This window comes from Ranitomeya variabilis, chromosome 7, assembly GCF_051348905.1.
Source record: "Ranitomeya variabilis isolate aRanVar5 chromosome 7, aRanVar5.hap1, whole genome shotgun sequence".
Taxonomy (NCBI): Eukaryota; Metazoa; Chordata; class Amphibia; order Anura; family Dendrobatidae; genus Ranitomeya; species Ranitomeya variabilis.
The window spans coordinates 201,747,718-201,764,534 of record NC_135238.1 but is presented as its reverse complement, the minus strand read 5'-3'; the positions used below and the strand labels follow the sequence as shown (position 1 = coordinate 201,764,534).

The following is a 16,817-nucleotide window of genomic DNA, read 5'->3' as shown; positions in this document are numbered from 1 at the left end:
GGAGTTCTGTGTGTGCAAGTGTACTAGCCCTGGACGACGAAACAAGAGATACTATCTTCTGTTGGGGTAAAGTGGTGACCTACAAAATGCATAAATATCACTAAGGCCACCAAGGAGATTCAGAACTGATCTGTCCTATGTAAGACCTGCATGGATTTTGCATGATCCCCCCCTCCAAGTACTTTCCTTTCACATTTTGACCCATTAATATGGTTTTTAATGGTTTCAAGTGACAATGGGCAATAAATAAAATAACCAATTAGTAGATGAAGGCATGCGATGGATGAGGTCAGATAATTGGAGTCAGATTTGATTTTATTGCTCCTTTCAAGTCCGGGGTAGGACATCATTCTTTATAGTAAAAAGGTGTAGTACTACAAGAGGCTAAACAAGAAATGCTCAAAAATTGCAACATAAATATCACGTCAGCAGGAGAAGGCAACACGCTATGCGACATCTAAAAATACAGCTCTAGTCTTCCACGGAGCACTAAACAGTTTAATATAATCGGAAGCATGTGAGCAAGCCGGCAGTGAAATTATGTACATCCAGTCTATCTTCTTTTGTGATCTCTCTCTCGGCTCCTACTTCTTCCCCTGTCTCTACTTCGGCTTCTTTGATCTCTGCTCTTCTCCTTGTCTTTTCTATCCTCATGTTCTCTTTTATCCCTGTAGTTACTTCTGCTTCTATGCCGGTGGCTTCCAGATCGTTCATTGCTTGGGCTTCTGCCAGATCTTGATTTTTCAGGCCCATGGCCCTTCTCCATTCTTTTCTCCCTTTGAGGACCTCGGTGGTCTTCCTGTGTTCTGTGATGCTCCTGCTTTTCTTTCTGATCATAGGACCTCTGGAAATAGTTACTCCTACAATGTTCCTGTCCACTCGCACTTTTTCTGCAGCTAGTGGATGACTCTTCTGAAACTTTGCTTCTTCTCAACTGAGATTGATCTTCACTGTCACTACTGCCATCTTCAGAGTCTTTGGAGGACTTCTTACTCTTGGACTTTTTCCTACGTTTCTTCTCCTCGCTGCTAGATTCACTTTCACTACTAGATGAAGAGTCGCTGGAGGAGCTACTGCCGCTACTTTTGCTTTTTTTGTGCTTCCTTTTGCTTTTTTTCTTCTGTGCCTTCTTTTTCTTTTCTTTCTTCTTCTTTTTCTTTTCAAGTCGATCTAGCTTTCTAAAAGATAAAATAGAAAAGATCAAACTATGCAAATAAATTGCAGTAATTGACCTGCAGAATGGAATTTAACTCATGCAACTTTACACGAGTTCCATCAGAAATAAACATAGTTGTGTGGAAAAGACTTCCAGAGCCAGAACTGCGGCAGAGGAAGATCAGAATGTCTGCTATTAATCTCAGTAATCGACCTTATGCAAGTTGTTTTATGTTGCGGATGTCACCTCGGATACAACCCTTCGCAATGTAAAACGTGCAGATCATTAGAATGGAACTAGATGTAGAAAGCCAATTTGCATCTTATCCAGTGAGTAAAAGAGTGTAAAAAACATAGTAAATAAAACATTAAAAAGGGGTTGTCCAGGTCTACTAATATATCTATATTTTTTTTTTTACTATGAGCCTAAAAACTAGTCAGGTAATTGCTAATAGAGACCACTACCTGCCTGTTCTACCTGTTGTCAGCTAAAAGTGACCACTCCTGCCAGCAATTCAGCTGCTCTACGTCAGAGCAACTCTTCTTCCGGGCTGCTCTGATGCTGGGGCTTGACTGCAGACATCATGCTACAGGCAACGAGTCAGCATGACGTCGGCAGTCACGCCAACTCAACAGAGCAGATAAGAAGCCACCCCTCTATCGACATGACAGTGAAAGCCGCTGAATCGCCGGCAGGAGTGGTCTGTGACCTCTCTGTGCCAGCAGAGATTGGCACCGGGCACAACAGGCAGGTAGTTAGTGACAACCTGCCTGGTTGTTCTTAGGCCCATAGAAAAAAAAAATTATATAGTCCTGGATGACCCCTTTAAAAGGAGCAGGGGTAATGCACAACTTATATGGCACTGCTCAGCTCTGCATTAGAGGTGAGTGGTGCAGATGACACTACAGCCCTACATATCTGCTGAACCACATAAATCTGCAAGTATCAAGCACATGTCAAGTTCATTAGAATAGGACATGTGCCCAATACTTGGAAGTAGCGCACTTGTTTCGGCAGGTATGAGGGACTGTATCATCATCAACATTGTTCACTTTCAATTCAGAAGTGAGTGGCGGCCGGTTACCCCCTAATCTTCAGTTATCTACTCCAGGAAGCGGTGTCTGCAAGGTACCATCAAATCTCCATAACATACAAGCCATTCAGACAAGTCTGAGATGTATAGATGCACCACGAAGAGAGCAATCACTGGAGAAGGACATCATGGTCGGAAGACTAGAAGGAACAAGGCAAAGAGGAAGAACAGCAGCCAGATTGCTTAAGACCATCAAGATAACGGCAGAGAAGACCCTGGTGGACCTATCTAGGCGTGCACAAGATCGATCTCCCTACAGATCGTTCATCCATCAAGTCGCCATGGCTCAAGATCGAGCTGAAGGCCGTTATTAATAATAATAATAATAATAAATAATAATAATAATAAATATTATTAATATTATAGAAGCACCAGGTCCATGAGTGTTATTAAGCTACTTTCACACTAGCGTCGGTACGGGGCCGTCGCAGTGCGTCGGGCTGACGTACCGACGCATGCTGTGAAATAAAAGCACAACGGGGGCAGCGGATGCAGTTTTTCAACGCATCTGCTGCCCCATTGTAATGTCCGGGGAGGAGGGGGCGGAGTTCTGGCCGTGCATGCGCGGTCGGAAATGGCGGACACGACGCACAAAAAAACGTTACATGTAACTTTTTTTGTGCCGACGGTCCGCCAAAACACGACGCATCCATCGCATGACGGATACGATGTGTGGCCATACGTCGCAATGCGTCGCTAATGTAAGTCTATGGGGGAAAAAACGCATCCTGCAGACAACTTTGCAGGATGCGTTTTTTCTCCTAAATGACGCATTCCAAACGACGCTAGTGTGAAAGTAGTCATCAGTTTTTTCCTTAAAAAGGCACACACACACAAAAAAAAAAAAAATGCACTGATTTGCATCAGATTTTTATCAGTTGTTGGCCATTTTGCCTGTTTTTAGCATGGTTAATATTCTCATATGTAAAAAAAAAAAAAAATACAAAAAGCTTCACCTACTTAATACAATATTAAAAACAGACGACAAATGGAGAATTGCATCCATGTGCAATCCATGATTACATATAGTTTTGTAAGGGTAATTAATCCAGATAAAAAAAAAAAAAAAAATCAAAAACAAAACTGACATGTCCCCATGATTTTTTTTGCAGACACTTGTTCCACTAAACACCAAGGACATGTGAACACCCCATAGATTATAATGAGTATGTGTTCCACCTATGAAAAAAACAAAACAAACAAAACGTGGATTTAACACAATCATGAAAAATGGACGTCAGCATGAGGTCTCTCCTCTCATGGAGGTGGTGGTCACCATATGTCCCACTAGTGAGCAGTCTATGGCTCTCCTGGACTGGAATGTGTGATCCGTCTTCATAAAATGTCGGCTCTATGGAGCACATAGCTGTAGAAGCTCAATGGTTTACTTTATAAGAAAAAAAAAAAAAAGAAGTGGCTGTACTTTCTATTAAATGTGCATATATGTAATTTCTGTAACACCCACCATTGTTTTGTGTAATCCAAGCATCCCCCACTGTCACAGCAATGTTAACCAATAGACAGACCATTCAATAACTCCGGCTCTAAATCCTATAATTCGCCTTGCCGTATGCACGCTTGAGTATTTTCTCTCAATGGACGCACCAATTACAGTATACATTGCCACTTTACAAACGCATGGATCATGCTGTGAAATCAGACTTTATGTTTGTCTAGCACAATAAAAGAACAGGAACATGAAAAGACTTAATGGGGGGACACCCATGCGGAACGGGGTCAGGTTTGATCAAAATGTACAGATAGAGTTTTTAGACAACAAAAGAATGAAAGGCTGTTGGTTTATATGGTCATAAAGCAACAGTAACTCGGAAAATATCCCCCCCACCGGCTCAGATCTAGGCTTCTCACAAGGACGTTGTCATCATATAGGTATCAGATATATCACACAGATGCCAACACAAGTGTCAGACATAAGTTTGTGAGCTGAAACCCTTGTCGAATGCTAGAATAGAAAAGCGTTGGCGCTGTCAATGGCATTAGTATTGTAAATATCATTGGAAAGTATAAATTACTAATTGTTAAAGGGGTTTTCCCCAAGAACAAAAGTTCATTTTAATCAATAGACCTTGGAATAATAATAAGATCCACAATTGGATGTGATTACATCGGATGCGACACTCAGATCTACCTCTCTGGCCCAGACGTCACCTCTCTGCTGTCCAGAATCCCAGAGGGCCTATCAGCCATATCCTCCTTCTTCTCCTCTCGCTTCCTCAAACTCAATGTGGCCAAATCTGAACTCATCATCTTTCCTCCATCTCATAGATCTTCTTTACCTGACCTATCTATCGCAATCAATGACATCATGCTTTCCCCTGTACCGGAAGTCCACTGCCTCGGTGTAACCTTCGACTCTGTCCTGTCCTTCAAACCGCACATCCAAGCTCTTTCCACCTCCTGTCGCCTCCAGCTCAAAAACATCTCCAGAATCCGTCCTTTCCTCAACCGTCAATCTACTAAAATGCTTGTGCATGCCCTTATCATCTCCCGCCTTGACTACTGCAACATCCTTTTCTGCGGCCTCCCTGCTAACACCCTTGCACCTCTCCAGTCCATCCTTAGATCTGCTGCCCGACTAATTCATCTCTCTCCTCACTACTCCTCCGCTTCCCCCCTCTGCAAATCTCTTCACTGGCTACTATTCCCTCAGCGTATCCAGTTCAAATTACTAATACTGACCTACAACGCCATCCATAACCTGTCTCCTCCATATATCTCTGAACTAATCTCCCGATATCTTCACTCACGTAATCTACGGTCCTCCCAAGACCTCCTCCTCTCCTCCACACTAATTCGCTCCTTATCCAATCGCCTCCAAGACTTCTCACGAATATCCCCCATCCTCTGGAATTCTTTGCCCCAACGCGTCTGACTATCAACCACATTCGGATCCTTCAGACGGAACCTGAAAACCCATCTCTTCAGGAAAGCCTACAGCCTGCACTGACCCCGCTGCCTCCTCACCACTACTGAAGCTACCGCCTCACCAACACCGGAGCTCCTGCAACCCTCATCCTATTGTCTCCTTCCCCACCATCCTATAGAACGTAAGCCCGCAAGGGCAGGGTCCTCGCCCCTCTGTATCAGTCTGTCATTGTTAGTTTGTTTACTGTAAGTGATATCTGTAACATGTATGTAACCCCTTCTCATGTACAGCACCATGGAATCAATGGTGCTAATAAATAAATAATAATAATAATTAAATAAAATGTTCCTGTGCCGAGATAATCTTATAAATGTTCCCCTGCTGTGAAATGGCTGTGTCTCACTGTACAGGGACATTGATTAAAATGTAATTTTGTTAGTAGAAAAACCCTTTTATGTTTACTCCTGCATCGGAGGAGAGTGGTACCGATGAGTCAACGACCACCCATGTCTACCGAAACGAGTGAGTAATCATTAGAATGAGACATGCGCACGATCACGCACACTTCTCAGGAGATATGTGGTGTCACAACGTCACTCACCCCCGCTGCGTAAGTAAGCAGTGCCAGATAAACTTTTCACGTTCTAGGTGTATCCAAATCGATTAGGCATAAGATTTCCACAGTTAGAAACAAGAAAGCAGAAAGAAAGGAAATGGTTGCCTGGAATGTCACATTTTAACGAGACTCTTGGATGCTGTGAGGGTAGAATGTTGGCAGCATGGCAATGGCGGTCTTCTGTGACCTGCTATACATCGGTGTCATCGGGACCGCTGACCCCCTATGACAATCACAACCACAGTACATAGTAACTAGGAGAAGGTATGGATGGTGGGAATCACACTGACAATCTATTACTGCATTTTACCCACAGTGAGCACATCGAAGGTGAACCTCGATGAGCCCCCTGACGGTGTGTGTAGGACATCAAAGCGTAACGCATAAATCACCTCAAAAGCTTCTGCTTTTGCTTTGTAGATAAGGATTTTAAAAACTCCACTTCTGGATCATCTTCCTCGGCTTCACTTACAACATATCCCTGGAAAAGAGAGAGGAAAAAAAAAATAATACAGATAGTGTGACTTATAAGCATGAAATAAATGTAAATCTCACTGTACCAAATTAGTCGTTTTAAAAAGGTGAAAAGAAAGAAAAATGAAAAAACAAAACAAAAAAAAACACAGAATTAGACTTACCGGTAATTCGGTTTCTAGGAACCTTCCACAACAGCATAGGTGACAACCTCCTATCCTGTCGTGGAAGGTGACTTGAGAAAATTAAAAGAGGTTTTCCAGGCGTATAATTTAGGTCATCAACGTCACATCTGTGATGTAACTTTTGATAGGAGCGGAACAGGATGGCTCCAGTCACTGTGTAGTGGCTGCTGCCGGGTGCTGCAGAACAGCTCCTAAACACTAGTGCATGCCCTTATCTCCCACCTCGACTACTGCAACCTCCTACTCTCTGGACTCCCCTCTAGCACTCTGGCACCACCCCAATCCATCCTACACTCTGCTGCCCGACTAATCTACCTGTCTCCCCGCTATTCCCCAGCCTCTCCCCTATTCCAAGCCCTTCACTGGCTTCCTATTGCCCAGAGACTCCAGTTCAAAACCCTCACAATGACCTACAAAGCCATCCACAACCTGTCTCCTCCATACATCTGTGACATGGTCTCCCAGTACCTACCAACACGCAACCTCCGATCCTCTCAAGATCTCCTCCTCTTCTCCCCTCTCATATCTTCTTCCCACAACCGCATCCAAGACTTCTCCCGTGCTTCCCCCATACTCTGGAACTCTCTACCCCAACACATCAGACTCTCGCCTACCATAGAAACCTTCAAAAAAAACCTGAAGACCCACCTCTTCCGACAAGCCTACAGCCTGCAGTGATCCTGAACCTACTGAACCGCCGCACAACCAGCTCTACCCTCTCCTAGTGTATCATCACCCGTCCCCTGCAGACTGTGAGCCCTCGCGGGCAGGGTCCTCCCTCCTTATGTACCCGTATGCCTTGTTTTTTGCTCATGTTTAATGTATTTGTCTATATTTGCCCCGTATTTCACATGTAAAGCGCCGTGGAATAAATGGCGCTATAAAAATGTATAATAATAATAATAATTTTCCCACAGGTCTCTGCAGCAGCCACTACACACAGAGGAGCTGTGCAGTTCTGTTCAGGGTTTACATCCGGCCACCGATGGAGCTACAAGAAGGTGGTGTCAGATGTCCTTGGGATAGGTCATCAATGCCTTGACAACCCCTTTAAAAAAAACAATAGATTTACCATCTTTAAGGTCCAAAATTCTGCACAGGTTTCCTTCATGATCTATGTATTTAAGGAGCAGAGTTCAATTTTTTTTCTCTTAAAGAGCTCAAAATCTCTGTCTTTCCTTCCTACAGAGCTATAGCCATAGAAGGGGCCCAGGTCCACATTAATGGCCATCAATGTAAGGGAATGTTCACACGTCGTCTTTTCAGTCTTCTGAAAAAGTGCTCAGAACAAGAATGAGCCATATGAATTTCCATGTAAAATTACTTGCTGCTGGTATGTTCAGGCTTTTGAGTACCTTTTAAAGGGGTTGTCCACTACTAGAATAACCCTTTGTGGATCTCAACATTTGGCCCTGATAATATAAGATCTATACTCCCCTCCTGCGCTGGTGCTGTTCCAGCCGTATCGGCACTCGCTCTCCCTTTGGCTCTCGGGCGGTGTTGCAACACATGACCCCGGTACCGAATCAGCGTCGGCATCACTGTCCCCGTCTTCAGACTAACTGAACATGAAGACGACGTCCGGGCTGCAGGAGGCACGCTCAATTCGACAGGTGGCAGGGACATTGACTGCAGTGCAGATTGGGTGGCGGGGTCACGTGTCACGACAACATGGGAGAGTGAGTGCCGGCACAGCGGGAACAGCGCCAGCATGAGAGGTGAGTATAAGCTTTATTATTTTATGGGGGCCAAGCGAGGGGTATGACAAGAAGTTGTCCACGTAGTGAGAGCTTCAGGTTTCCAGAGACACCATTTCTTAATGTACTTGTGACATCATGGAAGTTGCAGGGTCTAGTAAACGCTTCTTCCACGGCTTGAGAAAGTTCCACACTTGGAACACGTCGTCGCCTTTTCACTATGGGTCATTAAACCACTCATTTTTGGACTCTGCAGTGTCGCCTTCATCTTTTTGGAGGTAAGTTGAGGTTTGATTTTGCCTGGAGGGCTTAGCACTTGCTTTTATCTTTAGCTTCTGCCAGTGCTGCACATGAATGTTTTTATTTTTTGAATGATTTTTGATATATATATTTTTTTTAGGGTTATTCATATATTACAATTCTGAGAATATAAAGTGTAGTTGAGTAAGTAAAAGTTTACAGCAAGACTCCTCTACAGGTCTTTAAGCCTCTATAGGAAGCCACTACTGCTCTATAGACCCCTGCCGCTCTCAGAATACATTTAAAGCAATTTGGCGCTCTATTGTATGACATGTAAAATACAAAAAAAATAAATAAAAATTGCTTTGTTTATGGGCCATTTCCAGCTCAGCCGTCCGTATAAACTGTATTGCTTACAACGCCTATAAAAAGGGAAGAGCACCTACAATAAAAGGGACAAGACACAAAACACGACTAGCAGACAGTAATACGCTGTGCCGCACTTAATATCCATGTCCTTTACAGACTGTTCTGATGTGTTGCAGTTTGCACCTATCCGCGGCTTTGTCTGAATTCAAAGGCTCTTGACAAATCCATCAGTAAAAGTGCCTGCGCACAGATTGCTGGCGGAGAAAGAAAAAATGCTTTATGAAGCGGCCATCAGGCAGCGCCGGTATTACACTTAGGTGTGTTGTTGCTGTGGAGAACTCGGCCTTTTATTATGAATATTCAATTACAGCAATCTTGGTGTGCCGAAGATGATACAATCTAATGCACCCAGTCCTTATCCCAGCACTATCAAGTCAATGTGGAGCGCCGCCATGCGCCATTGTGTCCACCTAGGAGCAAATTCCTTTCTATTCTTCATTTTCAAAAGCTCCTGGGGGAACAATCAGCAGGTAGCACCGAACTAACAATGTGGTAGGAGATGATGGTTATTACTAAAGTTCACACTCCGGCTCCTAAGGAAAGAAGTTGTTTGATATATGCAAAAAAAAAAAAAAAAAAAAAAAATGCATAAAACAAAAATAAGAAAAATGAAATAAAAATAAGAATATGCATTTTTTTTTTCTTGCACCGGGTTGAAATCGGAATGGTTGATCCACTTTACTATTGTCTTTCTCCCTTACTCAATGGATATGCACATTGGCAAATGATATGTAGTAATTTCCAAGCAATCACATAAAAATTTACAGATATTTTCAGCTTACTGATAAAAAAAAAAAAAAAAAAAATAAAAAAGAAGATCATTACCTGCGATAGATCATTTACGGTCAGGTTTCTTCCCAGTACATTTTGTTTCAGTGCAAACCCACTGTTTCTCATCTCCGCCATTAACTCGGAGGGGTGCATTGATGGCCCTGAAAAGAGGAATTGGAGTCTGAATGCATCATTGATATCTCCCTACCTTTATTCTGACTCCGCTGTAGGAACGCGTTTGAAGCTTTGTTAAGTAAAATCGGTGCTAAATCAACTCAATAATCTTCTGCTGGGAAAAGCATCGGATATGATTTTCTAAAAACAGCGGCCGGGGGGGGGAATCAGAATACAAAATAATTGCATTTGTGTTTGAGCGAGGAGCTGGATTCTCCTCTTCTGTAACTTCCTAAGACTCGGGAACAACATGCCGAGTGCATCGTTAGTTAGGGGGATTCTCATTACCGGAGACTGCTGGAAGGTATCCCGGCATTACTTAGATTAAGCCGAGGACCTCTTGCAGCCTACCACCCCCGTACGGAGCCACGATACAAGACAAATATGGGAAAACTGCCTGCCAGCTATGAAAAATAAAAAGAAAAATACAAAAATAAAAAAAAATACTTTCATGTTCACAGCACACTACAGAGGAGAAGTATTGCTTGTACTTATAAATCCAGCTTATTCGAATGATCATTATTCCACTTAAAGGCTGGCACCTACAGCTCGCTTCACTTTTGCGGAGATGTAAATCTGTGACAAAAAAAAATAAAATAAAAAATGGCCTTTTAACTGCTCATTTCATACTTGTTATTCCTGTGGAGACAGCCATTATGAGCGGATGGGAAACATTTTCTGCTTATTGAAATAATTACAATAGGTTTAAAAGGCGCGGACCCTGGCAGCTTGGCTCCGGTAGCAGACTGGAGGAGTAGTAAAATAGCGCACAGAATAGGAAACACGGAGGCACAAATAGACCTCCGATTGATACATTAATGGGGATAGTCAACCGCTTATTATGATCGCTTGGCGCTTTTAGTTTTTTTATGTGCCAGTATTTGGAAGTAAAGCTGCAAAGATTAATCATAACCGCTTTAGCTTATTGATTTCATCACTCATACAGAGAAAATAGAGTCTGACTGTGGCCAAAATGACCAAGAACACACGTCAAATTCTCGCCTGTGGGCCCACAGGGTTATTATATTTGGCCAGCACTGCTCCCTGTTACACTACATGTAGGAGTACGTGGGGCCATTATACTGTGTGGAGGACTATGCAGGCGCCATTATTCTGTAGGGAGGGCTACGAGTTGCCCATAATACTGTATAGAGGACTATGTGGAGCCCATTATACTGTATGGAGGGCTATGTGGGGCTCCTTATACTACATGGAGGACTGTATGGGGCCCATTATACTACATAGAGGACTGTATGGGGCCCATTATACTACATAGAGGACTATGTGGGGCCCATTATACTGTATAGAGGACTATGTGGGACCCATTATACTGTATAGAGGACTATGTGGGACCCATTATACTGTATAGAGGACTATGTGGGGCCCATTATACTGTATAGAGGACTATGTGAGCCCATTATACTGTATAGAGGACTATGTGAGCCCATTATACTGTATAGAGGACTATGTGAGCCTCTTATACTACATGGAGGACTATATGTGGCCCATTATACTGAGAATAGGACAGTCTTGGAATCAAAGTTGCAGCATCACTATATATCGAGACACACATTAATGCAAACTCTTTATATACTCTTACTGTGTTTATGACTATCATGATGAGTGTATTTGACCTGGATATATGTAAACTATGTATGACAATTTGTTTTTGTTGTTTAATAAACAAATTTAAAATAAAGTTGCAGCATCACACTTTGCTGGTGGTGATTGTGGGATACCATAGGGTCATCATACTGTGCACGTGGAGGAATTCATTGTGGGGGTATCATACTTTTGTTTTGGGGGGGGAACTTCTCCTTGTATCATACTTTATTATTCAAGGTTTTTTCCTTTATTACATATTTAAATTGGGCCATATGCTTTTTTTACAGTATGCCCCATTATGATATATTAATTAAAATGTACTTTGTTCGTGGAACAACCCCTTTAAATCTGTTTCTATATGAAAAGGTTAATCGTTATATTTGATAAGGAAAAACTTCCTCAATTGTAGACTTTTTTTTTTAAATAGATATCAAGGTTTGCCCATGCTTTTGTCCAAGTTTTATATTCTGTCCCTCTATGCATTTTAGTTTGACATCCCTGACCTAGAGAGAAGAACCTGAGATCAGATACAAGACCAATGGATATTTCTCTACTGATAGAGGGCAATCCTCCTCTTCTGCCAAGAGATTTACTCATGAAACCTCAACATTTCTTAGATTTGATCTTGACGGGTGTATTAATAAATATCAGCCAAGGATCTATTGTGCATGGGGGCCTCCTGATTCCTTTCAAACAGAGGATGTTGGGGAAGAGAAGGATCCATAGGCTGATCCTTTTGCTATCCAAAGGATAAGCCGCTACCAGAGTCTGGAGCGCTCTGATCGATATTTCAGAACACAGCCCATATGGCCTGCCGACCTTATTATGCTGCCTACTGACAGTTAACAGTGTGACGTGTTGGTTGTACTGGGTATAAAACTGCTTACCGACAGAAGCTCTGTGCAGAGGTCATTGCGCAGGGAGTGAGAGAGAGAGTGGTGACGATCCCCTATTCTGATTGGTGGCTCCTATGTTCTCCCTCTATATAAATATATACTCTCTATATAAATATAAATATATATCTCACTCATATATACTGTATACGTGTTATCGTTCACTGTGTGAGCTCTACATAGGAAAGAGTCAACTACAGTATAAGAGTCTATGTGGTAAATTGGTTTGAAACATAAAAACCTGACATAACAATCGGTCAATTTCGGATGATACAATTCCCTATAAACGGATTGCTACAGAATAATAATCGACTTCATAAACTTCATATCAGTTGTTTTTTCATTCAGACCCATTGACACCGATGTACAAAATTCAGCCCCTCGCCACGCCATCTGCCTTTAAACACATCTGCGACCCCAGCGTGGTCCTGTAGTAGGAGCCACCGGTGTAACAAGGCAGGTCATGACATTTCTTCCTCCTAAATATTCTTCCATCACCAGATCGTGGCATTATCGAAAATTAGAAGCATTTAGCAATCACTGGTGAATGAGCTGTTGTGAGAGTGCAGCCTCAGTGACGTCACAGGCTGCGTTCCCAGCCGGGCTGAACTGCGGTGACCTCGATGAGATCTCCGCTAGCACCGTGAGAAAGTCGCACGGTGCAGAGGCGAGTTCACCTCAGTGAAATTCTCCCGGTGAAATTGCCTCTGCACCGTGCGACTTTCTCACGGTGCTAGCAGGGATCTCATCGAGGTCACCGCAGTTCAGCCAGGCTGGGAACACAGCTTCAGGTGACGTCACCCCCGGTCACTGAGGCTGCGTTCGCAGCTGATCATTCACCAGTAGTTCTCAGCCTGGACGGTCGCATCTTGGCGCCGTCCAGGCTGGAAACTAATTATCCCCCAGACGGCGTAGGACAGAATGACTGACAGGTGAGGGATATTGTTTTCTATTTTTGGTTTATTACAGGTTAACGAGGGCTTTGATTGAATTAGGCGAGGTTGTAAGTATGGGAGTCTGTCATTTTTTAAATTAAAAAGGACTTTATTCTGGGTGCGTGTTTTCTTACAATGCGACTATGGGGCTAGTAGTGGGGGCGTCTTATTGACACCACTCCATTACTAACCTCAGGGCTTGATATCACCTGACCATACAAAGGAGGAATCAACCTCCCAAGGTTTTTTCTTCTTAATTATTTATTTGCAGCACAGGAGCGGCTAATCAATACTGCCATCCGCCGCTCCTGCTGTCACTGTAATTAGCGGCTGTAGGTGTCAGATGATGGGAGCAGTAGTCCCATCGGTTGACACCAGTGACCGGAGGTAAACTGTATACCTCTGATCACAGCTGAGCGCTCCTGCTGTCTTCTGACAGCGAGGGAACCGCGGCTCTCTGACTGGCGGGGATGGTTTCACTGCCGATCAGAAGCGGTGTTTGCGGCACTGTCGTGCATATGACAGCGTGTCAAACACTGTATTGTCGGGCCCCCCATTCAAGTGAATGGGGTTGGGGTCCGCTCTGCTGGACGACAGGCTGTATGGACGCGCTATGCAGCCTGCCATCCAGAGGTAGCAGAGCCGAGTGTGATGTCACATCCGGCTGTCCTTGACTTTACTGCAGTAAATATGCTGCAAGAAAAGTTAACCTTGCGTATTTGCAGCGTTTTTTCACCATCCATTCAAGTCAACAGGTGAAAAACGCTGCAAAAATGCTGAAAGAAGTGACATGCTTCATGTAAAAAAAAACGCTGCAAAGCACAAAATCCTGATAGAAAAAAAACAAACAAAAAAAAAAAATGTGTGCATGAGATTTCTGTAATCTCCTAGGGCTTTTGCTAGTACTGTAAAGCAGCTGAAAATTAGCATAAAAATGCAGCAAAAACGCCTTAAGTCATTTGGTAAATGGACAACAGACTTGGTTCCTGAGATCCGTCCAGCCCCAATATATAGAAAAGCGTTCTTTACATATGAAATATAAGGTAATATTTGAAGGGCAAAAAAAAAAAGTAAATACATTTTTTAAAAAATATAAAATTATAAACTATATTTAATCCTAGTAACTGATAACGACTGAGATTTATTTTCTATTGCAAAAGAATTCCAAGTGGCTTTTACCTACAGCGCTGGCGGGACTACAGGGGGACAATTTTCTTTGAACCAAAGGTAGATCTAGAACATTTTGTTAAAGTTAACATTATAGTCCTGATATATGTGAATGTGCACGTCTTTCAAAGTCCACCTGATGAAGACGGTACTTCTGTTGAAACGTGTTGTGGCTTAAACCCCATTCTGGTGTCAGAGTTTCCTTTCGGTGCTCCTTTGAACGAGATTCACCCTTTTCCTGTTTCTGTCCTCCTTCGGAGGTGTTCGGCTGGAGCTGCGGGGGGACTGTGCGCCCTCCCCTCACTAGGGCTACCTATCCAGCGCTCCTAAAGAATCCGCCTTTTACTGATTTTGTCCAACACAAGAAAGACTGGGCAAAAATGTCCTGCATGGCAGAGTTCCAGCATGAAAACCACTGCTGAGCAATATGAACATAAAGGCTCATCTCCGTTTTACCAGAAAACATCTTGTTGATCACGAAGACTTTTGGAAGAATACTCTGTGGAATGTCATCAGTTTGTGACCTCAAGCTGAAGCGCACTTGTGTTATACAGTAAAACCATGATCCAAAACACCAGCAAGTCCACCTCTGGATGGCTTAAGAAAAACAAAATTAAGACTTTGGAGTGCCCTAGTCAGAGCCCTAACCGTAATCCGATTGAGATGCTGTGCCATGACCTTAAAAAGGCGCTTCATGCTCGGGAACCCTCCAATGTGGCTGAATTACAACAATTCTGCAAAGATGAGTGGCCAGAATTCCTCCAGAGCGTTGTATAAGACTCATTGCCAGTTATCGCAAACGCTTTATTGCAGTTTTTGTTGCTTAGGGTGGCCCAACCAGTTACTAGGTTTAGGGGGCAATCAGTTTTTCACACAGGGCCCTGTAGGTTTGGATTTATTTTTCCCTTAATAATAAAGACCTTTATTTATAAACTGCATTTTGTGATTACTTGTGTTATCTTTGTCTAATATTTAAATTAGTTTGGTGATCTGAAACATTTAAGTGTGACAAACATGCAAAAGAATAGGAAATCAGAAAGGGGGCAAACACTTTCACACCACTGTATATACACACATACACATTAGCAGCGTTGGTCATGGAGTTCCTATACTCCCCGATTGTTGTTACCTTCAGTAATCAGCACCGTTCCAGCCCTCAGAGTCTCATGATGACTATTGCGACTGTCAGGTCACACTGTGCGCTCTGTGGGTGAGCCACAAGTCCATTATAATGTAAGTCTATGGAGTCTTGTTCTGCCGCGCCATAGACAAACATTGTAAAAGCCACTTCTGGGCCACAGCGCGCAGTGTCACCTGTAGAGTGAAGAGCGGTGACGTCACACAGAAGAGGAGCGGAACGACACGGATATTGGAGAAGACGGCGGTAGTTGAGTATATTAAACTAACATTGCAGTACATACACATATACATAGGTCTGGAGGGTGGAGTTCACAGGAGGGGCTCTTTAAGAGTAGAAAAAAAATCAATCCAATTCAATGTTTAAAATATCCAAAATTACATGTTTCCCCATATGCCCTTGGGCTGATGACCTCGCTGTACATTATCCCAATCAAGAGGCTCGCAGTTCTCATTTTTGGCAGACCCAGCCTGTTCACGTAGTACAGGGTCATCCATTAATTTCTCCTGCAGTGTTTTGGCTGCAAGGTTCCCCCCAGCGGTAGTAGCCAATTGCTGGAGATTTCTAAAACAAGAACTGTGGTGCTCAGCTGAATGCCAGGGTGAATTTAAAATTTAGAAAAAGGAATCGTCTATTAAAAATAAAATGTAAAAAAAAAAAAAAAAAAAAAAAGTTACAAAAAGAAAATACATAAAAAAATAAATAAATTGACTTTCACTTGTGTACTCAACACGAGAGCTTCTGGGAGCCACATCAATTAAATAAAAAAACAAGTTTTTGTCATCTTAATAAAAAGGTCAGACAGAAGGTAATCCAATTTTCCATTGAAGCAAGACCATTTTGCCCATTAGAGCGTCAGCGATGAGCCGCGAGCGACAGTCAAGTGAAGGGCCAATGCTCGTTTCATACGCCTTGAATCTGTCTTACAACTGTTGCCTGGGGATTGCTGCCAGATGTTACCCTCGCTTTATATCCATGTGGTGTCCTTCTCAATAGGATCACCAGACATCTATAATGCATGATGGAGAACAGAAGACCAATAAATAATCCTGCCCTTTAAAGAAGATTGGATGCCGGCCCCTTCTAATGTATTGAACTATTCCAAGACCAAGCCGCCATGTGGCGAAACCTCACACATCTTTTTCATCATCTGAAAGCTCCGATTTCTGAGTCTTGTAGACATCACATTGGGTTTCATCAAGAGGGACTCTCCTCTGGCTTCTCATGCTGTTGGGTTGTGACCTTCACCACAACCATGTATATTTTTAGACCTACCCTAGTGTTTTCTTAGCTTTGCATTCTGCGCTGTGTTATCAAAAAGACCCTTTCAGAAGAGGTGCAAAATAGTCAGGAAGAA

At 43.0% G+C, this 16,817-nt stretch overlaps 1 protein-coding gene across 1 annotated transcript in view; it reads right to left on the bottom strand.

The window, feature by feature from the left end:
• Positions 1-297: 297 nt before the first annotated feature.
• The window catches only part of CIRSR (corepressor of RBPJ and splicing regulator), a 49,884-nt gene continuing 33,364 nt past the window's right edge, over positions 298-16,817 (bottom strand). The window contains exons 8-10 of the mRNA XM_077272670.1: positions 9,603-9,709; positions 6,145-6,233; positions 298-1,178 (exon numbers count right to left, since the gene is read on the bottom strand). Coding sequence (XP_077128785.1) covers positions 554-1,178; positions 6,145-6,233; positions 9,603-9,709 — 821 coding nt within the window. The 3' untranslated portion in view covers positions 298-553. The remainder of the gene's footprint in view (positions 1,179-6,144; positions 6,234-9,602; positions 9,710-16,817) is intronic.